Here is a 27,702-nt window from a genome sequence, read left to right on the forward strand (position 1 = left end):
CCAAGACGGAAGGTAAGGGTTTAAAAAAAATTAAATTAAATTAAATTAAATTAGCTATGTAAGTTTCTTTCATGAATAAAATGTGCTGTACACACTACTGGTCCAGCAACATGAAAGCAAAAACAACTTAAGATAAACTTTTAAAAACTTAAACACAAGATAAACTTTTTATTAAATTAAATTCAATGCAATAATATGGTTCTTTTTCTGAAATTTTTTCAGCAAAGTCTTTTATAGAAAAGATTCTGATGATACAACTTTGTTTTTAAAAACATAAAGGAATACTGGTTGCTTTAAATTTTATGTCACTGTCCTATTGATAATTTCGGAGTCACTGGGGCCAAACATAAAAACATCAGTAATAGCACAGGCCTTGCAAGAATTAACATTATTTAAAAACATGAAGTCTAAAAGCTTCTAAAATATGTCACTTTAAGAAGTTTGAAGGACCCTAAATGACCAAAACACTTACCCAAAAACACTTAGAAGAATTAATGGCAAAGAGGAATCAGTGGGAAGCCTTTAGTTTGCTGTACTATAATGCTCATAATTTCCTCTCTCAATCTGCTGTCATTCTCAAAAGGACACCTACTGTCCCTACTATTGAAGTGACTAGATAATTTGGTCAAGTTTTCAAGTACAATAGTGTTTGAGGCTGTATTACTTATAGCATAAAGTAGGACTCCTGGATGGACTAGGTGGTATGTATGAGCTCTCCCACTAAAAATCCTTTTAAAAAGTTTTTCTTTTAGGGAGAATTTTTTTTTAATTGGGTATGAGGATGAGGCAAAGAGAAGATATATATTTTCTAACTCCTTTCCTAATTAACCCAATGTTGTACATTTCTTTTCTAATCAGAATGTCCTAGGCAAAGACAAAATGAACAATCAACTTACTAACCAGAGGAAAAGCTGTAATTGTGCTGTAATTAATTACTACCGTCTTGTCAGCATCACTTCTGGCTCATTGCTTTCATGCAATTACCTACCCTCTTCCACTGTTGAATCCAGCTGGGTAACTTTGACAGCAAGACGATCAATTCTGTCTTGAAGAGAATTTGCTCTGATGTAAAAGTTGTTGGCCTCATTAAACAACTCACCAAATATGTCTTCTGCATGTTTGCCTATAAGGAGAAAATGGATGGAGAAAGCCATCTGTTGAAGAGATCTTCACATGTTTTCAATATTGTTATATTACTGTCAACACATTTATATATATATATATATACATATATATATATATATACATATGTGTGTATATATATATATATATAATTTTTTTTGCAAAGAACTTCAAAAATATTCTATTCAAGGGCTTCCAAGACTCTAAAAACATATCTAGAACATTCGAAAATATGTGAAGGGGATTAGAGAGTTCTAATGTTTTAAAAATACTTTAGGGATACCTTAGGACTTGAATTTCATTGCCTTTTGAAATATAATTTAGGTTTAATTTTCCTAAAATTTTAATCCTTCTTCCACTTTATTCTTATCAAATATGTTTTAAGTTAAAGACCATAACAGAATGTCTGGTAATTGAAATGATGTAGAGAGTTCCAATATTAGTAGATTTCCATACATTACCTATATGAAAACCAGTGCCTATCTGAGAAGAAAATCTTAAATATATTTACTACTATAACAAGCCCTCTACTCATAAAAATCATAACTACAACTTTCTCTAATATTGATCCTAAATGTATATACTTTGTTAGGTCATTCATATTTTTTAAACTTTATCTTCTGTCCTAGAGTTGATACTGAGTACCAATTCTAAGATAGTAGTAGGCCATAAAAGCTAGGCAATTGGGGTTAGGGTCACTAGCTAGAAAGTGTCTGAAGTCAAATTTGAACCCAACACCTCCCATCTATAGGCCTGGTACTCTATCCACTGAGCCACTTGGCTGCCCCAATCATGCTATTTCACAGTATCTCAAATAGTGATGTTTTCTCCACAGACACTTTTACCTATTAAACATTTAAAGTATCTACTAAAATAATTTTCCAAGCTTGGACTTCAACTTTTCTTTATAATTCTTTTTGCATTTTGTAAAATACTAATTCGGAATTCAAACCCAATATTCATGTTAAACAAGGAAAGACTTCCTGTTTTATGTTGTGTGTAATAATTCAGAGAGCAATAAGACTGTAGTTTTATATAGAGTTGTGCCTTTTAAAAATTATATACATCATCTCACTTGACACTCACTGCTGCCCTGTGGAGTAAAGCCTTCACAGTCCAATGGAGTAAAAATTATGGGGATAAAGACTGGATCTATTCACTGAAATAAAAGGCAGGGGAGACATTAATTCTCATTTTTAAGATAAAAGAAACTGAGAGAACTTGTAACCCAAGGTCATATGAGTAGTAAGAGGCAGACACAGACCTTGAACAGTAGTCACCTGATTTCGAATCCAAGCACTCTTTCAAAGGTTTAGTGTCATTCATATTTTCCCCTGGATTATCGTTTTAAAAATTGAGGTCTAGGGGCAGCTGGGTAGCTCAGTGGAGTGAGAGTCAGGCCTAGAGACAGGAGGTCCTCGGTTCAAACCCGGTCTCAGCCACTTCCCAGCTGTGTGACCCTGGGAAAGTCACTTGACCCCCATTGCCCACCCTTACCAATCTTCCACCTATGAGACAATACACTGAAGTACAAGGGTTTAAAAAAAAAATTGAGGTCTAACATGCTGGATTCTAATGACTTTCAGCTTTGCTCAAGATTCCTATTTTGAATTCTCTTTTGAGTTCAAGTGTTTTTCTACAGTTCACTCTCTCTGTCTCCATCTTTCTCTGTCTCTCTCTGTCTCTGTCTCTCTCTCTCTCTCTCTCAGACATAACACCTCTATATTCTTCTGAATACTAGGAGCAACTCCAACTGAACGATTAATTAACAATGTGTTAAATAAGGCAGAATGGGAAGATTACCCTCCTTTCTACAATTTCCCACCACTCCCCAAAGAGAAATATCTTGATATCTGTTATGTGTGTGAATTGTCACTCAGTTTATCAATCTAAGATAATCAAGAGTAAAAAATCTTCTAAAAGAGAAAGCTGCTATCCTACTGGAAGTCAGGGACACACAAAGGTAATTAATTATAACAGAACATTAGGCATTTAGTGAACTACTATTACATTAACTAAATGGCCTGAAAATACGAGGACCAGAGTTGTAATTTTATTGATAAAAGAAATTCTTGGGTAAGAAAATTCTTTTTACCAATGAGAATTGGCACCATCTCTGCTTCTACTAAAAGCAGAAAGATGGTCTACTGGGTAGTGTTGGAAATGGAGTCAGAAAGACATGAATTCAAAGCCCTTTCTAGCACTTACTAGCTGTGTTAACCTGGGAAAATTATTTTAATTCTGTCTACCTCCATTTCCTATTTTCTAAATTGGAGATAATAAAAGTACCTCTGTCCCAGGTTTGGTGTGAAGATACAATGAGATAATATTTGCAAAGTAGTTAGCACAGTGCCTGGCACATAGTACATGCTAAATAAATGCCTGTTATCTTTCTCTCCACCTATAATCTTAGGACAAAGGGGTTTTAATATTGCTATGCCATGGACTGCTTTGACAGACCGGTGAAATCTAGGTACCACTTTTCAGAATGTTTTCAAATGCATGACATAAAATCTGTAAGAGTACAAAATATTGAAATATGACATATGTATGTATATAATATACAATATTGTATATATGACACATATTCTAAAATACACATATCAAAGTTCCTGGGTCCTATGCTAAGAGAGGGAAGGAAAGAGAATAAGCATTTGTATAGCACCTACTATATGCCAAGCATGATGCTAAGTGCTTTACAAATACCTCAAATGATCCTCACCAGTCAAGGAAATGGGCATTATTACTACTCTTAATTTATAACTAAGGAAATGGAGGCAAATAGAGATTAAGTGACATGCCCAGATTCACACAGGAAGTTAAGTGTCCAAAGCTGGATTTGAATTCAAATCTTCCTGCCTCTGGACCCCTTGTCTAACCATTGCACCATTAGCTGTTCTTGAAGAACAATAGAATTCTGAAAGGATGACTAACTTGTCTAGCCAATGTGTCAGAAGCTGGACTTAAACTCAAGTCTTCCTGGCTCTGAGGCCAAAGAATGGCTTTCTTATGATGTCTCTCATTATATAATTTGTTGTTTTTCAGTTGTGTCCAACTCTGTGACCTCATTTGGGGGTTTTCTTGGTAAAGATACTAGACTGATTTAATATTCCTTCTCTAGTTCACTTTACAGATGAGGAAACTGAGATAAACAGGGTTAAGTGTGACTTGCCCCAGGTCACATAGCTGATTAGTGTCTGAGGCCAGATTTGAACTCAAGAAGATGAGTTTTCCTGACTCCAGGCCCCGCACTCAAACTATGGCACCACCTTGCTGTCTACCTTATAAACTTTACTTAAATTTTGCTTCCCTAAGGATCTGAGCTGGACAAATATGGCTCATTGATATCCTTGGAAGGGAATGTCTATGTAAGAAAAAGTTTTCCCAAGTAGGATCATTTCCTGAAATTCATACATCGTCCTGGAACCATGAAGACATTCAACAAAACAAAACAGCTAAAACCATTAAAACATTATTCTGCTTCATTGAACAGATTTTTTTCTTAAAAAAAATACCATATGTAAGCAAAATCTTACATATTCAAGTATGACTTATTTTCTGTGTTCTACATTCAAGTATTTCTTATTTTCTACTTGAATTTTCAAATGTCTATACAAATTACATGAAGATTAGCATGTGCACATTTTAAATACAAGTAAATTGTGGCTCAAGGCAGGTAATAAGTGGCAAAGATAGTATTCAAACATCTCTTAATTCCATCTCTCCCAAACCACCACTTTGCCAAATATCAACAAACAAATTATGAAGAGGGCATTTTTAAATTTACCTGTAGATTTATTACTTGTGATAATACCTTCCCTCTATAGCACACAAAATATGAAAAAAGACAACTCTTTCCATGGTATTTTGAAGGAAGGTTGGAGGGTTGAATGGCTTGTAAGAAATTGTCATCATTTTGGTTATTCGCCATTGAACTTGAAAAACCATAGAATCTGAGCAGGTTCAAAGAATGATCTTTCTTCTAAGTTGGTCTGTGCCCAGAAAGGATAATTAAAACAATGCACCTGAGGCTCCAAGCAGAAAGTAATTTGAAGACTATTAGATTGAGTCTCCAAGAGCTTGTCTCTGATACTGTTTCTTTCTAGAAATACGTAGTTAAGAATTCAGGGAAACATGGGAAGACCATATGTTCTGATGTGAAGTAAAGTTAGCAGAACCAGGAAACAATCTCTAAGGTGTCTACAAAAACACTCACTGAAAGAACAATAAAACAAAGTTGTACACTGTGTAAAAAGAATGATTCAGTTTGGTCCTATGAAAAGAATTGGAAAAAAAATGTGCCTCCCTGCTTTCACTGGAGAGCTGGGGGAATATGAGTATAGGGTGTGACATATGCTGTCAGACATGATATAATGGCTGGTCTCACTAAACTGTTTTTCTTTTTAAAAATCTTTGTTTAAAAAAAAAAGGATCTTCACTGAATAGGGGATGAAGATATTGATATAATTTTTAAAACAAAAGGCAACAAGAAAGAAAACAAAAATAGAACATCAAGGGAAATTTTCCTAAAAAGAAAAAGAAAAGGCAATTTATACTCCTAGATTTCACATTATTCAAGGTCAGTTCTGTACTTTAGGAAGATCATTTTTGCAGCAGAATGGAGGATGGATTGGAGTAGGGGTGTATTGGAGTAGGGGAGAGACTCTTGGCAGGGAAACCAGTCAGCAAGGTTTGAAGTAAAGAGGGTCTGCACCAGAAAAGTAGTGGGAAGAGATGGGGGAATATTCAAGAGATATTATGAAGGTAAAATTGTCAGACCTTGGCAACAGATTGGACATGGACATGAGGATGAAATAGGGTGAAGAGACAAGGCTGACACCTAGAGGCTGGGTAAATGGGAAGATTACCTTTGATAGTAATAGGGAAGTTAGGAAGAGGTACTGGTTTGAGAGAAGAGAATGATTTCAATTTTCATTTCAAATCTCATTACAAAATAGTGAGTTTAAGATATCTAAAAAATATCTAGTTCCAGATGTCCCAAATATTTCAAGCATATTGTTGTATAGCTTAGTGAATAGAGTTGGCACCTAAACCTGGAAGACTTAGGTTCAAATCTTCCTAGTGACACATTTTGCCCAAAACTATGTTACTTTGGGCTAACATTTCAGTGCTCTGGGCAAGTAGGATCAAATTCCCTTAGAGGAGTGGGGCAAGTGGCTCAGTGGATTGAGAGCCAGAACTAGAGAGAGGAGATCCTGGGTTCAAATCCAGCATCAGATACTTCCTAGTTGTACCCTGGGCAAGTCACTTAACCCCAGTTACCTAGCTCTTACTAATCTTCTGCCTGGGAACCAATAGTTAGCCCTGATTATAAGATGGAAGGTAAGGTTTTTATTATTATTAATTAATTATTTTTTGGGGGGAAGACTATTTTTCTATAGTTACATATATACATGCTCTCTCCCCCTCTCTTCTTCCCTCCCCACTCCCAGAATCGACAAGCAATTCCACTGGTTTATACATGTCTTATAAGGTAAGAGGTTTTGTTTTGGTTTTTTTGTTTTTAATTCAAATAGAAATGGGACAAGGATTTCCATATCCAGCCACATACTGTTGTTGTTCAGTAATTTTCAATCTTCTTGAAGATTCTTCATGACCCCATTTGAGGTTTTCTTGGAAACAAGATGAGTGATTTGCCATTTCCTTATTCAGCTCACTTTATAATGAGGAAATTAAGACAAACAAGGTTAAGTGACTTGCCCAGGGTCACACAGCTGCTAAGCGTCTGAGGCTAGATTTGAACTCAGAAAAATGAGTCCTTCTGACTCTAGGCACCACCAAGCTGCCCCTAAACACGTACTGACTTGGTTTTAAACTGTAATATTATTTATGTTTTATTATATTTCTTTCATTTTATTTGCATTTCCCAGTTACATCCTATATTCTATTCTACATTGAATCATACCTCACTTGGGAGGTATGTTTTTGGTACCTTTGCTCTAGGCAATTCTTTAAAACTAAAAATTGCTGAGTTTCCTCATCTGAAAGTTCCCGATGCCACTGAACATGGAACAGGAGGTAGTTCTGTGTTTTCTATGGAGGCGAGCCAGGGCCACAGGGGTGACTAAGAGAAGACCCACAGCTTCCTCCAATTGGGTCCCATTCCAGAGCTAAATCATCATGCCAATTTTTCAGTTCTACCCACCAATGATAAAAAGGTTTTTGAGTTTTTTTCCTGGTAAATTTCCATCTTTTCTGATATAGGTAAGTGAAGATGAAATGAAGTGGATTCAAAGGAATTGATCTTTGGTCATCAGACTCAGGATGAGACGGTGGCTCTTCTGGCTGAGAATAAAGGGCCTGTTTCAGGACAGATGGTTAAATAGTTAGATGTACAGGAAGGTTCTGGTTTTCTGGCAATAGCTGCCCTTTATTTGCTTCACAGTTGTCTGAGAAGGAAGAGAGGGGAGAGACATACTGGGATCAAGGTTACTGATCTGAAGGAGTTATGTGAGCCCTAAATCCCCTAGTAATAGCAGATTCTGGATTCTGCTGCAGTTCCGTGTGTGTGTGTGTGTGTGTGTGTGTGTGTGTGTGTGTGTGTGTGTGTGTGTGTGTGTGTGTGCGCGTGTGTGTGTATTCTGAGACAAGGGGGAGAGAAAATACTAGACTAAGGAGTTTGTAGTGTTCTTGCCATGGGAACTGGAAAGAGAGGGTAGAAGACTGAAGGAAATGACTGTCAGCTTACCTGCCCTTCAAGAAGGTTACTAGTAGCTGACCTTCTAAGTCACAATAGCCCATGCTTGATGCATTTGGGGAAGGGGAGAAGCAAAGGCAAGTGTTGGCTGCAAATATGCAGCAATGTGGCACTACTCTCCTAGTTTGGAGACTTCTGCTCTAAGAGGCAAATGGAGCTTATCAGTAATGTCCTCCTCTGTTGTAACTCAATGTTTGAAGCAACCCAGTATCTCTACAAGCAATCCATTGGGTTGGTCAAGGGTGCCTCAAGATTTAGTTTGATAGCATTTACAGTTGTCAATGATTGGCTTGCTGAATAAGTTTTGTTTATTTGGTGTGGAGTTGTTATTGTTTATCCTTTGTTTTTGAAGTGGACCAATGACATCATGGAGGGATATCTTGACTTGCACATGAATGGTCAACCAGAATGACTAGGAGGCATCAAGTTCCTGGCATCACCACCAAAGTGATCACATCAACTATGAATTGTCATATGTCTGGTCCCATAACCTAGTGACCCTGCAGGCTGAGTAACTTAGTTCAATCGACTCCCACAATCATCACTGAGAGCATCAGAACCTTTCTTTTAGCTCCTCATAGCCAACTAGGGATCATCAAAAATCATCTAGCATAGACCTAGGGAATGTCACTCAGCAGAAACATAACTAGGGTAGAGCAATCAGGATTCTTCTATCTTGCAGCACTAAAATTTAAAGGGTACAAAACAGCATACTTTTTCATATTACTATTACTATGAGCTATACCTCAAATGAATCCTTCCCCACCTGGCCCAAGTAAAAAAGGCAGCCTTAATTCAGGATGCATCTTTTCCTCACACTAGAGCTAAGAGAGTTTAAGTGTCATAAAGTGTCTGAGGCCAGAGTCCAAGTATTGTCCTTCTGGCTCTAAATCCAACACTCTCATTTGCTGTACCAACTAACTACCCAGCTATTAATAGATTATATTTAAACAAACTTGAATTCACTTTAAGGTATACCTAGAATAAAAACAAAACAAAAAACAAAAAAATTTCAGAGATAAAATGCTACAAAAAGTAAGGGCAATTTGTTCATGTTCTAATGTCCTAGTCTAGCTTTACTGACTCCTTTTTATAGTTTATCATCTATATGGACATTAAGTTATAAACATGCCATTAAGTATCTCCCAAAGTAAGGACTCTGTACTTTTGACTATGGCAAGAGAAGATTTGTAGTTAATAACAAAATATCATTATGCTAGAGCTTCAAAATATAATGCTTTTCTGGGATATCATCTTGTGGAACCATGTCACAGAAAAATAGGTGATAACATGACATGGTTCTTCAAGTATTTCAATCATATCTCACCTTGGGTGTTTTTTTTTCAGGCTCATCTACACTGAATCAGCACTATAATTGGTCACAATACAAAGCCTAGTTTATTTTCAATGTTCCCCCATCTCCTTCATACTGTCAAACTTTCTCAGCATCAATTTATCAAGGACCAGAGGGCCTTGATATTTTATAACTAGTGAATGGGAAAGTATCACCCAAGGAGTAGAACTATATCTTCATGTATATCATATGAATCAAACATCTAGATAAAATGGATGAAAAAGAAGTGGACTAAGTGGGTCATTTATTCAAATGGCCACAGAGTCTTGTTTCAAAAGAAATTAGGCCTTAAAGAAGATAGGCTCCCAAAAAAATTGTAATTGAAATTAAGACAAGGCATTCCTAATACATGATTGACCATTGATGCTTTCTATTGCCTTCACATTGCCTTCAGCATTAGGGAAAAGAGAGAGTGAAAATTTAAGAAACCTTTAATATTTTAAAAGCTTGGTTTTTAAAAAAAAAACTTTATTGAAACTACATTTTTTACTCCTGGCTCCCTTTCATAACAGTGGAAATTTTTAAAAAATAGATGAAAGAAAAGCTATAACTAATTCAACCACTCTGCTATGAGATTATGAATTCCTCTAAGAAATGGACTTTGGAAAGAAGACAGAATTTAGCATTATCCTAGAAACCCAAAAGATAATCAAAATACATCTGATGGCAATGATGAATAATTTCCATATGTTGTTATACTGATATACTTTCCAAGGAAGCATAATTTATGTAGAAGTTCTCACCATCCAGATCTATAGATGATACTGAATAATTTGCATAGATTTGATAAAGGCAGATGTCAGTCTCTATTTCTACTGTCTTAGAAATATGGCCAAGTATAGTTAGCATCTGTTTCTTGTTGTATTTGTTACTACAAAAATCCACATAGTAAAAGGAAAGGAAGGCACAAAACTTCTAACCTTACTTGGGTTCTGCACAGGTTTCATGGTGTTATGATTTGATTCCCTATCAAATGAACAAATGGGAAAGAACCAGAGTTGGCAAACAGCACCTTTTGGTAATGTTCACCCTCTCACACTCATCTCCAAAGTACTTCATTCCAAATCTCACTACTTACTAGATTTCCATCTTCCATTACTCTAATTAAAAAGTTCTGCTCCAATGTCACATTAAGGTATGGAGGTGACCTGGTTCGCAAAGGCTACAACAACAATATTAATGTTCTAGCACAGTGGTTCCCAAACGTTTTTGGCCTACTGCCCCCTTTCCAGAAAAAATATTACTTAGCACCCCTGGAAATTAATTTTTTAATAGCAATTAATAGGAAAGATAATGCACCTGTGGCCATCACCGCACCCCCCTGGATCGCTGTAGCACCCACCAGGGGGCGGTGGCACCCACTTTGGGAATCACTGTTCTAGCAGGTCCAACACCAAGCCTGAGTGGTTTCAAGTAAAGCTCAGTAACAAACTGTCTTTTTTTCCTGAGAAATAACCTACTTAGACTACAAAAGACTTACACCATGGGAATAGTGGGTTGGTTTTTTTTTTTGCCACAAGAACTCATGTAGACTGTAAAATCTATGCAAATATTCAGTATCATCAAAATAGATTTAGACTGTAAGAACATCCATGTAAATTATGTTGCCTTGAAAAGTATATCAGAACAGCATTTGGAGATTATTTCTTCATCACTGTCATTCTCATCAATTATTTATTATATTTTGGGTTATGATATGAAATGCTGTCATTTTTCTAAAGTCCAAAGGTGGAGAGGTAAAAATAATCTGCATCAGTAAAGGTAATACCCACACTAATGAACTGTCACAACTTCTTGAAGAATTGTTCTAATTATCCTTGTTGATTTCCCTCCTTAGGACTCTATCACAAATTCAAAGTTGAAAGAAAAAAACTTAAAGGGGCATTGTAATATTTCCATCAACTCTTCACTTCTGCATAATTTCCATTGACTCTTGTTCATCTACTTGCTGCTCCTGGTAATATCCTTCACCCTCACAAAAATATCTGGGTAAGTTTTCTTTGTATCATTTTTTCAAAACCTCTCTTCATCATTACCCTCTCCTTTATACACAAAAGCAAGTTTCATTGTATCTTTTCAAAATAATCTTTAAAATCCCATATGAGACAATATACTTACCATAACCAACAAAAATATTCAGAATTCTAGCATTACCAAAAAAAATAACAAAACTCATTTGAAAGAACAAAAGGTCAAGAATGTCAAGGGAATCACTGAATAAAATGTGAAGAAAGGTAGCCTCGCTGTACCAGATTTCAAAATGTATTACAAAGCAATAATCATCAAAATACTCTAGCTAAGATTTAGAATGGTGGATCAGTGGAATAGATTGGATACCCAATACATTCTAGTAAATGTCTATAGTAATTTAATATTTGAAAAATTCAAAGATCCAAACTTTTGGGACAGGAACTCACTATTTGACAAAAACTGCTGGGGAAAAGTGGAAAATGGCATGGCAAAGATTGAGTATAGATCAATATGCCTGATACCATATACCAATATAAGAACAACATGGGTACATGATTTGACATAAGGGATGATACCAAAAGCAAATTAGGGGAGCATGGAATAGTTTAAATGTCAGATCTATGGACAAGGAAAGAATTTTTCACACAAATACTATTGGTATCTAGTGTCTTAAAATATCAGAGTACTCTTGTTTTACTGGCTAGCATTTACGAGATTCAGAATCTACTTACTCTATTAGTAAATAGGTAACTGAGCTCTCTAGACTTCAATCTATTAATCTATAAAACGAGAGGATTCAATCAAAGGTTATCATAACTCCATCCGAATGATGATAAAAAAAGCAAAAAGAAAATAAAGAAAAAATGAGAATCATGGCATAATTTGCCATTTAAATTCTATTATTTGAAATTGCATGCTATTTGTCATAGCAAAGAATTGTAAATTGTGAAGATGTCCATCAATTAAGGAATGGCTGAACAAGCTGGGGTATATGATTATAATGGAATACTACTGTGCCATAAGAAATGATGAGGAGAATTATTTCAAGAAAAACCTGGGAAAACTTAAATGAATTAATGCAAAGTAAAGCGAGGAGAACACAGTACCCAGTCATAGCAATATATATTATGAACAACTGTGAATGATTTAACTATTCATAGCAATACAGTAATCCAAAATAATCCGAAAGTATTTATATCAAAAAAATGTCATCTGCTTCCAGAGAAAAAAAAACTGTTAAGCACCTGAATGCAGACCAAAACATACTATATTTCACTTTATTCATGGGGGTTTGGGGTGTGTTTAATTCTCTTTCACAAAATGACTAATATGGGAAAACTGTTTTATATGAATGCACATGTAAAATCTATATCAGATTGCTTACTGTTGGGGGTGGGGCAAAGAAGGAAAGGAAAGAATCTAGAACTTAAAATTGTTTTTAATTGGTTACACATGGTTTTTACATGTAATTGGGGAAAAATAAAATATCTTTAAAAAGAAATTGCATGCTAGGAAATGGTAAGGAAATCATGACTGTTACACTATTGGCCAAAACAAAACAAAAATTTGACTTTAGTCCCGTAAAACTCTAGAAGGTAATTGATAGGAAGAATATAGGAATGGAGAAATGGAACACAACAAATATAATAGTTCTAATGCAGGGTAATGCTTTATTATACACTAAGATTTCAATTCAGTGAAATAATCTTTTAAATAAAGTTTTCTGTATCTACATAACCATACATGATTCAAATTAATTCTTAACCTGTGAAACTCTCTCTATGCCTATAATTTAAAATTTTTAGGTTATTTCTATTAAAGATTCTAGGTTATTTAATTAGGCTTAGAAGCTTGTAAAAGCAATAACCTAACAACTAATAATCTAATAACAAATGCTAAAGGTGTTTCTTGCTGGAAAAATTATTATTCCAGAGCAGGATATAAATTTTTATTAAAAGAAAGCAAATTCATTTGTATTTCATTTACTCTTCAACATTAAACTCCACCAGTTTCCTTAGCTTTTCCTGTGCTAGAATAGAAGAAGGGTAGAGAGGGGAATCTAGAACTTTACATTTTTATACAGAAATATTACAAGTATACAGGGTAAGCTTGACAAAAGGAGATCAGATAATTTCTTTTATATACATGATTTCTATTTCCTTCTTGCCCTAATTCCTACTAGGAATGATCTGGTAAAGTTAGGGTATGTTTTTTAAATTAGAAATCAGACCCTTGGTTTCCAATCATTCTTTTGATGGTTTTGTTAAACAACCTACTCTAGTTCTTTGTCTCTCTTCCCTAAGGATTTCTTATCAAGAAGATCCAAAAAAAAAAAAAAAGCCTCCTATTTTCTGGACAGGTTTTCACTATTCAGTGCCTTGGAAAAAAGTAAGACCTCTCATGAGGCTGGAATGTAGCAAATCTGCTCACCTCCTAATGGATTTATGATGCAGATTGGCCAATATGGGAATTTGTTTTCCTTAACCAGGAAGAATTGTTATAAGAGTTTTTTTTGTTTTTTTTTTTGGGGGGGTGGGGATTAGGAAAGAAGGGAAGAGGGAGAGAAAATGAATGATTGTTCATTAAAAAATTTAAATTTTAAAATGTTAAATGTTATATAGCCAATCTAAGAGCTATTTCATCACTATGACATCAAGGATGAGATATTCTCATGAAACTCTTCTGTCAGTACTCATTGGTAAAAGATATGTTACCTTGTCCTGTGAAAACTCAAGGAAGAATGATCAGATGTAAGCACCCCTTCTTTAATATCAGTTGAAAAATGAGGTCATAGCCCAGATGAGAGCACATATTTGTAGTCCCTACTCCTAGAGGAGGCAGAGGCAGGTGCTGATGAATCTTAGCATTTGGATTCATAATTCAGCTCTGAAGGAAGACAGAAGCCAATCAAATGTTTGCCCTAAAAGTGACTTCAATATGGTAAGCCCCCAGGAGCAGAAGGTCCCCACGTTGCCTAAGAAGGCACAAACCAGGGCAGGTCAAAAACAGCAGGGTAATGTTCCTGTGCTTATCAGTATTGCAATCTAGGCCATAAGTGGCCACTGTATTTCCAGCCTATATGAGACTGGAGAGGACTAGTCTCAAAATTAACAAACAAATAAGCAAGCAAGCAAGCAAACAAACATGAGCAAGAGTGAGGTTCTGGTACTTGAATTCAGTGAGGCTAGGGGTGTTGTTTTGGCTTGATATAAATCTAATCTACTAAATAATGGTCCCAAATAATAGTCCATTCGCTATTCTCCAAACTCAGCATCCTATCTCCTCCCTTTCCATTCTTTTCTACAGTCAGGTCTCCCATGTTTGAAATGCAATATAGCTTCACTTCGGCACACTGAAGATCTTAGTTTCTGTAAAGGTTTAAGTAGGAGGCCACCACCTTGGCAAATCTTTCTTGATCTCACTACTTATTGGTACTCTCTCCTCCATCAAATTATTTTGTATTTATTGACCATAATAATCCCTTGAGGTCAGGGATATTTGCCCTTCCTTCTTATCCACAAGCTGCTCCTGCTGCTGCTATTAATGGAGTACACTATAAATTCACATTTTCCAATTTCCACTTCACTGCAGGAAAGAAATGCCTTCACTTCACTTTAATTAACTCTCTATCTCAATACCCACAAATGTGATTCCAAACCTTATCTCCTCAAATCTAACACTTCCCTCTTCCGTATTTGGTCAGTCACCTATTGAGAAAATTGAAACTATTCAATTCTCCCTTTTATGCATCACAAAACCCTTTGACTTCATCCTCCTCTTTCTACCCTTTCCCTCTAGTCTTTAATGAGGTAGGTAAACCTTCTCCTTGACAAGGCAAATCATGTATGTATGTGTCCTTAATCCTCTTCTCTCTGGTCTTCTCCAACAAATACTCCCTGATATCTTCCTCCCTCTTTCTTGAACCCTCAGCCTTTCCCTTTCTACAGATTCCTTCCTAACTCCTTTCACACATACCCAAGTCTCCCCATTCTTAAAGTAAATGTCCTATACCTCTCCCGCTTTTTGCCAAATTCCTGGGGGGAAAAGTCTATACTTTTCCCTCTCTCCTCATTCTCCTTTAGGTTTGGACCTAATTACTTAAATGAAACTGATTTCTCCAGTTATCAACAATCTCTTAACTACTAAATCAGATCATATTTTTTTCAATCCTTATCCCAAATGAAACCTATCTGCTGCATTTGAAACTGGTCACTATCCTCTCTTCCTGGATACTCTCTCTTTTAAGACATTGCTAAAAAAGAAAAAAAGAAAAAAGACACTGCTCCTTCCTCTCTCTCTCTCTCAAGCAATCTTTCCACTCCATCTCAAGTCTTCTTTAGCCCATCACTCATCTTGAATTCCCTAATAATGGGTGTTTCCCGATGCTCTGTCTTAAGCTCCCTTCAAATCTCTACATTTTCCCTTTGAGTGATGTCACTCCTAGGAAGTTTTCATTTCTATACAGATGATTCCCACATTTAAATATCCATTCCCAGTCTCCCAACTCTCCCCTAACCCCAAATTTAGTCTCATTTTACCTACTACTTATTGAATATTTTTCACTGAATGTCCCTAGAGACATCTCAAACTCAACAAGTCCAAAACAACTTGTTCACACACACACACCAAAAAACAAAAACAAAAAGAAACCAGCTTCTTCCAAACTTCCTTATTTCTATTACTCTTCCAAGTCTCTTGGATTCTTAATCTTGGGAGTTATGCTCAACTCCTCACTTTACCTCCCAACACATAACTAAGTGATTATTCAATCTTGCCATTTCTCCATAGTATCTCTTACATCCAATCCTTTCTCCCTACCTACCAACTCCTATGTTAGATTGTGCCCCCATCACCCTTAACTAGCTAATGCAATGGCCTCTAAGTTTTCCTGACGCAAGTCTCTTCTAACTCAAATATATTCTCCACATAGCCATCAAAATGGTTTTCTTTAGCACAAGTCACTCCCCCAAAGAAATTCAAGAAACCTTAGTAGGCTATTGCCTTTAGGCTCAAACAAAAATTCTTCTATTTATTTTTTAAATCCTTTCAAGTTGGCCCGATCAATTTATCTAACCTCATTGATTATTACTACTTCACTTCCTGCATGGAGACCCAATCAAGATGGATTTCTCCTATTCTTCATATGCAATAATCAGTCTCCATTTCTGGGCAGTGACTATTTCCCATGCCTGGAATGTACTCTCTCCTCAATTCTACTCTATAGATCTTCACTCAAGACCCAGTTCAAATACCAGTTTTCTGAAGCCTTTCCTGATGCTCCTCCCTATCTTGTACCTATATACTTTGTATTTATTTTAATTTACTCTCTTTATACTTAATCAGCACATATGTGTGTCTATATATTTGTACATATGCACACTTTTCATCTTTCCTATGCAAATAAAGCTCCTTCACATAGATAGTTTTATTATTTCTATCTGTATGGCTAGAACTGAGAACAATACCATAAGCATAGCAAATACTTAATAGATGAATCATGAATTTGCCATTACCACAACTTTTACTGCAAACATCTTTGATTGTAAGTATTCCAGAGAATGAACCCAGATTCCAGAAGCAGTTTGCATACTGTATATAAAAAATATTTAAAATGAGTTTTGTCTAAGGTTGCTTTTTATAAAACAACTGATTAGGGACAGTTATTGAGAAAACAAAATCAATGACTCAGACATGATGACTTGGTGCATTTTTTTTTAAACCACCCACTAGATAAATAAAAGCATTTGAGAGTTCAAAGAGAGGAAGATTTCTTCATGCTTGAGGCTACCAGTATGTGAAATTCCATGGAGGATTTTCAAGTTATTAAAGAGTTTCTGAAAACTTAACTGTGAAAACCTGTCACCCAAGATGCAATATAAACCATTTAAACTGAAAAGGAGTGGGCTGAAGTGAGAATGCAAAAACAGAGTACAAATGTAAAAGTTAGAAAAATAAATCAATTTGAAAATCTTTTAAGAAAAAAGACAGCAGAATTTGCATTTTTGCCTTACACTCCAAAAAAGCAATGTTCTTTTGGGCTTAAATTTAAAGTTGAGAATTTAAACAACAGAAGGGGCTTCTCTCCTTCCTTATGTTTGGCTGTTAGACAAATCTCTGTGTACATATGTATATATAAGCAGAGTGCATATAGAGTACACACACACACATAAATGCCAATCTGTTTTCCTCAAATAGAGGCTTCCTGTAAATGGCCAGATGGGCCTTTTACTCAAGTTCAGAGAACTATTTGGAGATATTTAAAACTAAACATATTTTCTACCTGTCAAATCACTGTGAAGGAGTGTTACATAAAAGTATTCAAAATGAAGGAAGAGATAACCTACTCTTCCCTGGCCAGATGACATCCAGAATTTTATGTTTCTGTCTGAACCCTACTTTTGAAGAAAGGTAATGACAAATGGGCATATGTTGAGAAGAGAACATGATAGAATTCTGAAGATAGAAAACCATGCCCCAAGAGGAGACTGAATGAACTGAGAAAAAAGATAAAGTAAAATTAATGAAATAATGATAATAAATTATTATAAGAGTAACTAGTATTCATATAGCACTTTAAGATTTGCAAAGCACTTTACTGATATCTCATTTTATTCTCAAAATAGCCCTGATAGGCAATTGCTAACATTATTCCCATCAGTGACTTGCCCAAAGTTATATACCAACTAAATGTCTAAGGCTGGAATTGAAATTAGGTAGGTTCTCTTGATTGGAGGGCCCTTGTGCCATCCAGCTGCCTGATGTCTTCAAAGTGCTCAAGGGCTATCATGTGGAAGAGGGATTGATTAACTGTATCCTATTTAATCACAAAAAAGCAAAATTGTCCACTAGCATGTGAGCTCCTTGAGGGCAGGGACTGTGCTTTTGATTTTCTTTGTATCTTCAATGATTAGCACGGAGCCTGGCACATAGAAAAAAATAAATGCTTTGTGACTGGCTGAATGGCTGACTAAGAATTGGAACTAAAAAGTAGAAATGGCAAAGAAGGCATAGCATCAAAAAGAACTTCCTGATCATTACCACTGCCTAAAAATACAATGGGCTGTCTCTGAAGGTGTTGAGTTCCCTATTATTAGATATCTTCAAGGGAAGGTTAGATGATACCTGTAAGGATATTTTATAGCATGGGAGGGGGACATCCACAATTCAAGCAGGGGTTAGACTAGGTGACCTTTAAGGGTTCACTCAATCCCAAGATTCAATCATTCTAATAAAGATATCAAGTTATCTCCGGATGAGATAAACAGAAATAGAAATTCTTGCTCCAGTGAGAGCCAGTCTTTTTCTTTTTAAGTCAAACTCTCAAGGATGCAAACTTTGATAAGAGTTCTTTTTTTGCCCCACCCCCACCCACCCCCCTTTGGCTTATCTCCAGTTAGAGTTTGAGATGTTCATTGTAACTTTTAATTGCTGTGAAAAATGGTAGGTTTAAAAAAAAAACCTAAAAAGGATTTTTATTAATTTTCTTCAAATTAAAAAAAATTTGAACCTACCATTTTTCACAGCAATAGGTATTTTAAAGTTAAAATGTCATTGTTTTAAAATCTTGTATAAACAGATAGTCAGTTTTTTGCACATAGGCTTAACATATATTTACTTATGAAAAGTCAGTGAATAAGGAGTATATTTCACATTTTATGTGGTCGATTAGTCCTTTGGAATACAGATAAAATTGCTACTTAATTATATCATCACTAGCATGTTAGAAACAGAAAAGATTCTAGAGATTACCTACTCCTAATTTTACATGTAGAAAAAATTAATGTTACAAAGTCAATCAGTAAGTCATGAATAAAATCATCCTTGTAGCAAAACTAATATTCTTTCCAGAAAACTACATCCCTTCCTCCCACCCCGGGTATAAAAATAATATCTCTTTTCAAAGTAAATGAACACTATGATAATAAGAGCTAATATTTATATAGCACTTTACATTTCTGCAAAGCTCTTTTATAGAGCATTTTTTTTTTGGTCCTCACAACAATATTTTGAGGAAGGTGCCATCTTTAACCCCATTTTATAGAAGAAACTGAAGCTAGGATTAAACGACCTTCCCAGGGCAGGATTCAAATTCAGGCCTTCCTAATTCTAATTCCAGAGTTTAATCCACTCTACCCTCCCTGGATCTCTCAATATTTAGATATTAACTAGGCAAATATCTGAGTTCATATATTAAAGGATTGTGAGATTAGAAGGAACTTCTAAATTCATCTTATACCTGAACAGGAATTCCTTCCTTAATGTATTCACAATTGGCCAGCCAACTGTGGAGTTCACACCTAATATGGCCCAATCTACTTTTGGATAGCTCAATAATTATTAAGAAATTTTTACTGCATGAAGCCTAAATTTGTTCCTTTGCATCTTCCACTCATTGATCTAGGATCAAGAAGAATAAACTTAATCCCTACCTTAAGAGAATTTTTATTAATTTCTCCTTTTCTTCTTAAATATATATATTAGACCTATCATACATGATAGCCCTTCAAATGCTTATAAAACAACTATCATGACCCCTAAAGTCTCCTTTTCTCCAGTCTAAACACCTCTAAGTTCTTAAATTAATACAAATATGATATGTCTTGAGATTGACTTCATCTGGATATTCATTGGCTTGTCATTTTTTTGCATAGTTTTAAAATCTTTTTAAATATTTTTCCCAATTACATGTAAAAACAAATTTTTAACTTTTTTTTTTTTTAATTTTGAGTTTCAACTTCTCTTCCTTCTTCCCTCTCTCCTCCCCACTTCCCTCAGATGGCACAATATGATATGTTACACATTTGTGGCTATACAAAGCATACTTCCATATTCATTATGGTGTGAAAGAAAACACATTTCTGATATGCATTCAGACTCCTTCAGTTCTTTCTCTGGAAGCAGATAGCATTTTTAATTGTCAGTCCTTTGGAGTTGACTTGACACATTGTATTGCTGAGAAAAACTAAGTCATTTATAAATTGATCATTGTTCAGGACTGCTGTTACTATGTATAGTCTTCTCGTGTTCTGCTCATTTCATTTTACATCAATTCATGTATTTCCAGATTTTTCTGGGAGCAAAATAGTATCCCACCATCAGCATATTCCACAATTTGTTCAGTCATTCCCCAATTGATGGATATCCCCTCCATTTCCAGTTCCTTGCCACCACAAAAAGAAGTATATTAAATATTTTTGTACAAATAGGTCCTTTTCCTTTTTGGTTTTTATCTCTTTGGGACACAGACCTAATAGTGGTATCATCAGTGTATTATTATTATTATTATTATTATTATTATTATCATCATCATCATCATCATCAATTTCATATAATGTGATGATGCCCAGAACTGGACACTTCTCCAGATATCCAACTAAAGCAAAATAGATTCCTCTATTCTTTTGGAATAGCCTAAGAATACACTAGCCTTCTTCAGCTACCATGTCATCCTACTGAATCAAATTAAGTTTGAAGCCCACTAATGCCTCTAAACCTTTTTCATATGAACTCACTACAAACATGCCATGTCTCTCATCCCCCAAAAATCCTAGCTTGATCTATCCATCCCCACTAGAAATTATCAATCTCTCCTCCCTCTACAGCTGAAGTCCTTGAGAAGGCCACCTTCAACAGCTGTTCTACTTCCTGTGTTCTAACTCTCTACAGTCTGATTTCTGTTTTCAGCATTTTTTTTACTCCCCCTTTTTAAGTTTAAAATATTTTTCCATGGTTACATGATTCATGAAACACACACACACACACACACACACACACACACACACACACACACACACACACCAAGGCCGATAAGCAATTCCACTGGGCTATACAGGTAGCATTGTTCAAAACCTATTTCTATGTTGTTCATATCTGCAGCAGAGTGATCCTTTAACATCAAAACCCCAATCATATCCTTATTGCACTATGTAATTGATAACATATTTTTCTAATGCATTTACACTTCCACAGTTCTTTCTCTGGATGTGGACAGCATTCTTTCTCCTAAGTTCCCCTGGATTGTCCTGGGTCATTGCACTGCAGCTAGTAGAAAAGTCTACTACATTCCATTGTGCTATAATGTATCCATCTCTGTGTATAATGTTCTCCTGGTTCTGCTCCCTTCATTCTGCATCAATTCCTGGAGGTTGTTTGTTTCAGTTCACATGGAATTCCTCCAGTTCATTATTCCTTTCAGCACAATAATATTCCATTACCAAAATATACCACAATTTATTCAGCCATTCCCCAGTCAATGGACACCCCTTCATTTTCCAATTTTTTACCACCACAAAGAGTGCAGCTATAAATATTTTTGTACAAGTATTTTTACTTATTATCTCTTTTGGGTACAAACCCAGCGGCAGTATGGCTGGGTCAAAGGATAGGCAGTCTTTCATTCATTCATTCATTCATTCATTCATTTATTTATTTTTAAGCCCTTCCCTTTTGTCTTGGAACCAATAAATAGTATTGGTTCCAAGGCAGAAGAGCGGTAAGGGTTAGGCAATGGGGGTTAAGAGGCTTGCCCGGGGTAACACAACTAGGAAGTATCTGAGGCCAAATTTGAACCTAGGACCTCCTGTCTCTCAATCCACTGAGCTACACAGCTGCCTCCTAGGCAGACCTTTGAGCGTAGTTCCAAATTGCCCTCCAGAATGGTTGGACCAATTCACAACTCCACCAGCAGTGTTTGGTGTCTCAATTTTGTCACATCCTCTCCAACATTTATCACTTTTTTTTTGCTGCCATATTGGCCAGTCTGCTAGGTGTAAGGTGGTACCTCAGAGTTGTTTTATTATCTTTTTTCAATTATTATCCTTCTCTGTCCTTCTGTAGCCTTTGATACTGTTGATTGCCCTCTTTGATACTCTTTCTTCTTTAAATTTTCCTGACATTACTTTTTCTTGGTTTTCCTCCTCAGTTTCCTTTCCTAAATCTCCATCTGAGTGACATACTTACTATGGGTATCCCCCAGGGCTTTATCCTGCATCCTCTTCTCTCTCTACTCTTCACTTGGTGCTTTCATTAGCTCCCATAGATTCACATATCATCTGTATCTTGATGATGATCAGATCTACTTATCTAGCCCTAACCTCTCTGCTAATCTCCAAACTTACATCTACAACTTCCTGTTGGACGTCTCAAACTAGATATCCTGTAAACTTTTTAAATTCAACATATCTAAAAATGAATTCATTACCTTTCTTAAAAAAGCCTCCCCTCTTCCTAATTTCCTTATAACTATAGAGATATCACCAGCCTCCCAGTCATGTAGGCTCATAATTGAAATTTTGCTCTCAACTGACTCCTCATGCTTTCTTATCCCTCATTTTGAATCTTCTGACAAGGCCTGTCAATTTTACCTTCCTAATATCTTTCATATATACCCACTTTCTCTCTTCTGACACTGTTGCCATTCTAGAGCTTGTCCCTCTTCTTTCATATCTGGACAACCACAATAGCCTGCTGGTTGGTCTGCCTGCCATAAATGTTTTCCCACTCTAGTTTATCAGTCACTTAGCTGTCAGGGTGATCTTACTAAAGGACAGTTCTAACCATGTTACCACCACTCCCTTCTCTCAAAATAAAGTACATTATTTCCATATTATCTTCACGATCAAATATAAAATCCTCTCTCTGGCATTCAAAGTCCATTTTAAGTTGGCAATCCCCAGAAACACAACTTTCTAGTTTTCTTCACCTTAAACCTCCTCCAAACTCCCTTCCCTCAAATACTTGTGATCTAATGAAACTACTGTCTTTGCTCTTCCTCAAACAAGACACTTCATCTACTGACTTCTGGGATTTTCACTGGTTACCTTTTACTTCTGGAATCTTCTCCCTTCTCATCTCCATCTCACGGCTTCCTTCAAATCCCAGATAAAACAACATTCAACTGGAAGCCTTGCCCAATCCCCCTTAATTTTAGTGTCTTTCCTTTATTGTTTATCTCCAATTTATCATGTTGATAGCTGGTTTGTACATGGTTGTTTCATGTTGTCTCTCCCATTAGACCAGTGGTTCCCAAACTTTTTTGGCCCTTCTTTGGCCCTTTCCAGAAAAAATATTACTTAGCCCCCTGGAAATTAATTTTTTTTATTTTAATAGCAATTAATAGGAAAGATAAATGCACCTGTGGCCATCACCGCTCCCCTGGATCGCTGCAGCACCCACCAGGGGGCGATGGTGCCCACTTTGGGAATCACTGCATTAGACTGTGGGCTCCTTGGGAGCAGAAACTGGCTTTTGTCTTTCTTTCTACTTTCAGCTTTTAACCCAGTGCTCATCATATTGTAGGTACCTGATAAATACTCTTTAAATAATTGGTTTGTTACATTAAAAAAACAGTTAACTCCCTCCTTTCTCTCCCTATTATGTCATTTACCTAATAAATGTTTAATGACTGACTGTCTAGACCAGTGATTCTCAAAGTAGGCGCCACCACCCCCTGGTGGGTGCTGCAGAGATCCAAGGGAGTGGTGATGGCCACACCTTTTTTTGTATTACATTCTATTCTGAATTCAATGAATACTTTCATAATTTCCAAGGGGCGCTAAGTAATATTTTTTTCTGGAAAAGAGGCGGTAGGCCAAAAAACTTTCGGAACCACTGGTCTAGACATAACTGCCATCCTATATGTGTGAAGTTGATTTTTTTAATCCAAATGTAGAACTTTATACCTCTACTAAATTGTGTCTTAAACAATTTACTATATTAGTCTTATTTGCTAAGATTTTTATGAACACTGGAATACTAAGTGTTGGGTATCTTTCCCAGTCTATCATCTATAGATCTGATAAATATATCAAGTATGTCTTCATATCATATTTCTACAAAGGTTAATCAATAGAGGGTCAGAGACAGGTGAATACCACATAGCACTAGAGAGCTGTCTCCAAACTATCTGCTACCTTCCATGTCTTTTAGTCATCCTAATGATAATGATAGAACACTGATATTGAAAAGATTGGCCTTTGCATCTGATAATAGTTAAGAGCCAGTAAAGGGGTTATGTAATTTCCTGAAGGCAATCCAGTCCTCTCTTCTTCTCCTGTTTATTTATAAGTCCAAGTTGCAGTCTATTTGTACTGTGTATTCAGATGAATACACTGATGGATAATTTGGAGAGGTAGCCCATCGAATGTGCTCTGGGAAATAAACATTCTTCACCTCCTTGGTTTTTCCTATGTGAGTGGTTGGATTCTTTTGAGTGGTTACACATCTCTTCTAGGTGCCTTGCAATGTTTCAGGGCTTGATGCAACCAGGAGTCATATAACAACAGGTAGATCTAGAGAAGCTCAGTGTCCTTCTAAGGATTTCCTCTTCCAAATGGATTTTGCCCAAGACTTCCTTTACCACAGTAGCACCTTAGCAAGCATGTCTCCTTGTTTTATGCTTCACATGGTATTTATGATTCAAGTTTGTTATACAAAGCTCCCCGTATTAGGATATATTTCAAAAACTTTGAATGATTTTGATGTATGGGGTGAGAAAATGTTTTACTCTACTGAATCTCATATTTTTATAATCCACAAACAACAAGCAGAGTAGGATTCTGTATTCTCTCCTCTTTTTAGACAAATTTGCAATGGTAAAAATGTGATCTATTATGGAATCTTACTTGGGAATGCTTGCCTATTATCCATTGTTATCCTCATCAAGGACACACTTAATATCTGTATAGATGATTCTCATGAAAACTTTAAAGATTAGATCTTTTCCCTTTTTCTTTTTTTTCCTAAGGAAGAAAATTCTTCCTCAGACTTCCAAGTCAGAATTTAGCTAGAAGACAGGGAAGAGGAAAAATTATTTCTCCTGCCTTCCAGGAGCAGAAGAGAGTAACTTGAAGGGGAAGTACATAATGAGGGCTATTATGAACCTAAGAGGGGAGTGTCTATATATACAGTTCTTGGATTCCTTCTTTTCCTTTTCTGAATAAGGAGTAGAGACTACAGATCCTGAAAATAGATGTTTCCATCCTTCAGGGATTACTTCATGTATAATCCTGAGTTTGGTAGTTCATGGGTTTGATAACTGAGTACCAGCTTCCCCAAGGAAGATATTCTTAAAAGTGAACTTCTCTGAGGAAAAGAGTATCACCCCCAAGGAACTGCCTAGTAGTTGAAGGACTAAACTTCCTGTGAAGATATGTGGACCTTTCTAACCTTCTAAGATGTTGCAGCCTAGAACTGGTATCTTAAGTTGCAGGGGAGAAGAAGTAGTTATGTTTCTGTAAAACCTTGTGGTTCCTTTGAGATTTATGCATTTCTGTGATGAATATGATAAAAGATGTCCCATATCTGATACTTATATTGTATATTGAGGAAGAAGAGATCCTATTATTCATATTTGGGGGAGACATAAACCTAGGCCAAACTTCAAGATTATTCACATTACCCCAGCATTTTATATTGAATGAGAGAAAAAAAACAAAAGTGGAAGTCCCAGAATCAAATGCAGTCCACATGATCTCTCAAACTCTTAGGATGGGTAGGCCACTGGTACTCCCTAAATCACTGAGGTTTGGTTTCTTTTGAAAAAAATCAATCTCCATTTATTCCTATGTCTTTTTACAAGTCTTTAAAAAATCAATTTTTTCTATTCGCCCATCTATACAATTCACGGCATAACTACTTGAAAGGAAGAGCCACATTTAATGGTCCTGTTTCTCCTCACAATACCTAGTCAAATGTTTTCTTTTGTGGTTAAACACTTCATTTAAAATTTAATATAGAGCACTGATACAAACATATTACTTGGTATCTATATTTAAATGAAATCATTTTAATACTTAAAGAATTATAACTTTTCAGTCTCCTTTTCTAAATCCTCATCAGTATTACTGTTTGTTCATTGATTCTCATTCACTTTTCTCCTTATACAGTTTTAATTACTTTGCTTTCTTCCCCTCATCTGAATAGACATCTCAAGACTAAATATGCCTAAAAAAGGATTCATCTCCTTTCCCCTAAAACTCAACTCTCTACCAAATTGTCCTATTTCTTTTGAGGTTACCACCATCATTCCAGTGTCCCAAGTTTGGAATTTAAACCTTGCCCTCTCTCACCCTGACCCCATATATCTAACACAGCTGCCAAATCTCACAATTTCTACTTTCACATCTCTCCCTTCTATTCCTTGTCATAAAGCCACCACCTTAGTTTATACCTTTATCACTTTTACCCTGGACTTCTAAAATCAGCCTCTTGTTTGTTCTTCTTGCCTCAAGACTCTCCCTATTCCAATCAAATTCTCCACAGAGCTGTCAACAACTATTTTCCTTAATAAACATCAATAAACTTCAATGGCTACATATATTGCCTCTAGAATAAACTACAAAGCCTTGTTTGGTTTGTACTGTCCTTTGGCCCCAGAATATCAAAAAATGTAAGTTCCAAACTAGATTCAGATACTTATTAAGTATGTGTCCCTTCACTTATGTTTGCCTCAGTTTCCCCATCAGTAAAATGAGGAGGTAGGACTCAAAGTTCCTACTAGTTCTAGATCTGTGATCCTATAATAGGGACAGGTAAGTGAGTAGAGAATACAAATTCCATGTGGAAGATTCTGCATTATAATTTGGAGCATCCCCAGATATTCTAAAACTGGTCTTAGTCTGCTAACCATGAATGAGAAGAACTACTAATTGGTTGTATACCTGGAGGAGGGACATTCAAATAGCACTAGTCAACCAGGGCCACTCACTTTTTTCTGGTTCTTTCCAGACAAGCCAGCATTCAAGCAGGCAAAGACTAAGACCTTGGTTAAGAGAAAGGTCTCAAAGTACAGGTCTATCCCTGCTGCTATATCTGCTTTGCTGTTTTAGGTAAAGGAGATTAGAAATGGTTACAATCCTGGGAACTCTGAAAGGCCAGGGGAGAGAGCCATGAGAAGTCTTAGAACAGAGTATATACCAGGATTCATCAGTCAAGACAGTCAAGAACAAATTATTGAGTGATTTGCCCTAACCAAGTCCTGCACCATTAGATATGTAGACCTCTACCAATGTAGCTATGCCATGTTTGGAAATGAACTTGGGATGTATGCTATGTAGAGACTTCTTTATGTTTGATCCCTGACTCTCTCAAGACAAAAGTTGTTGTGTGAAGGTCAGAGTGTAATGCCAAATCAGAGGAGAGTAACTGTATTTCTATTTTTGCTTTATCTTCAAAGCAAATGTTCCTTTATAAAAGCTAATTGATGTTAATTGATTAAATAGGATTTGAATGCCAATTCTTGACAACCAAGCGAGTAGGCTCTCACCAAAATGGGGGCATAAGCCAATAGTATTAGAGAATAATTAACCCAACTCTAGAATCTCACTACAACCCTACCTTTCTAGCCTCATACATTACTGTACTTTTGAAACTAGTTCAGCCGAGTTGGAGTTCTCTTTGTATTTCACACAGAACACTCTCCCATCTCTTCATCTCCGTCAATGCCTGGAATGTGTTGTTCTCTTCTCACAGAATTCCTCCTTACCTTCAAGACTCAATTCTAGACCTATCTTCTACACAAAGTTTTTGTTGATTACCT

At 36.1% G+C, this 27,702-nt stretch overlaps 1 protein-coding gene across 1 annotated transcript in view; it reads right to left on the reverse strand.

Moving 5' to 3' along the window:
* Positions 1-27,702, reverse strand: part of WASF3 (WASP family member 3) — a 189,337-nt gene that overhangs the window by 22,567 nt on the left and 139,068 nt on the right. The window contains exon 4 of the mRNA XM_044668288.1: positions 989-1,123. Coding sequence (XP_044524223.1) covers positions 989-1,123 — 135 coding nt within the window. The remainder of the gene's footprint in view (positions 1-988; positions 1,124-27,702) is intronic.

This window comes from Gracilinanus agilis, chromosome 3, assembly GCF_016433145.1.
Source record: "Gracilinanus agilis isolate LMUSP501 chromosome 3, AgileGrace, whole genome shotgun sequence".
Lineage (NCBI taxonomy): Eukaryota > Metazoa > Chordata > Mammalia > Didelphimorphia > Didelphidae > Gracilinanus > Gracilinanus agilis.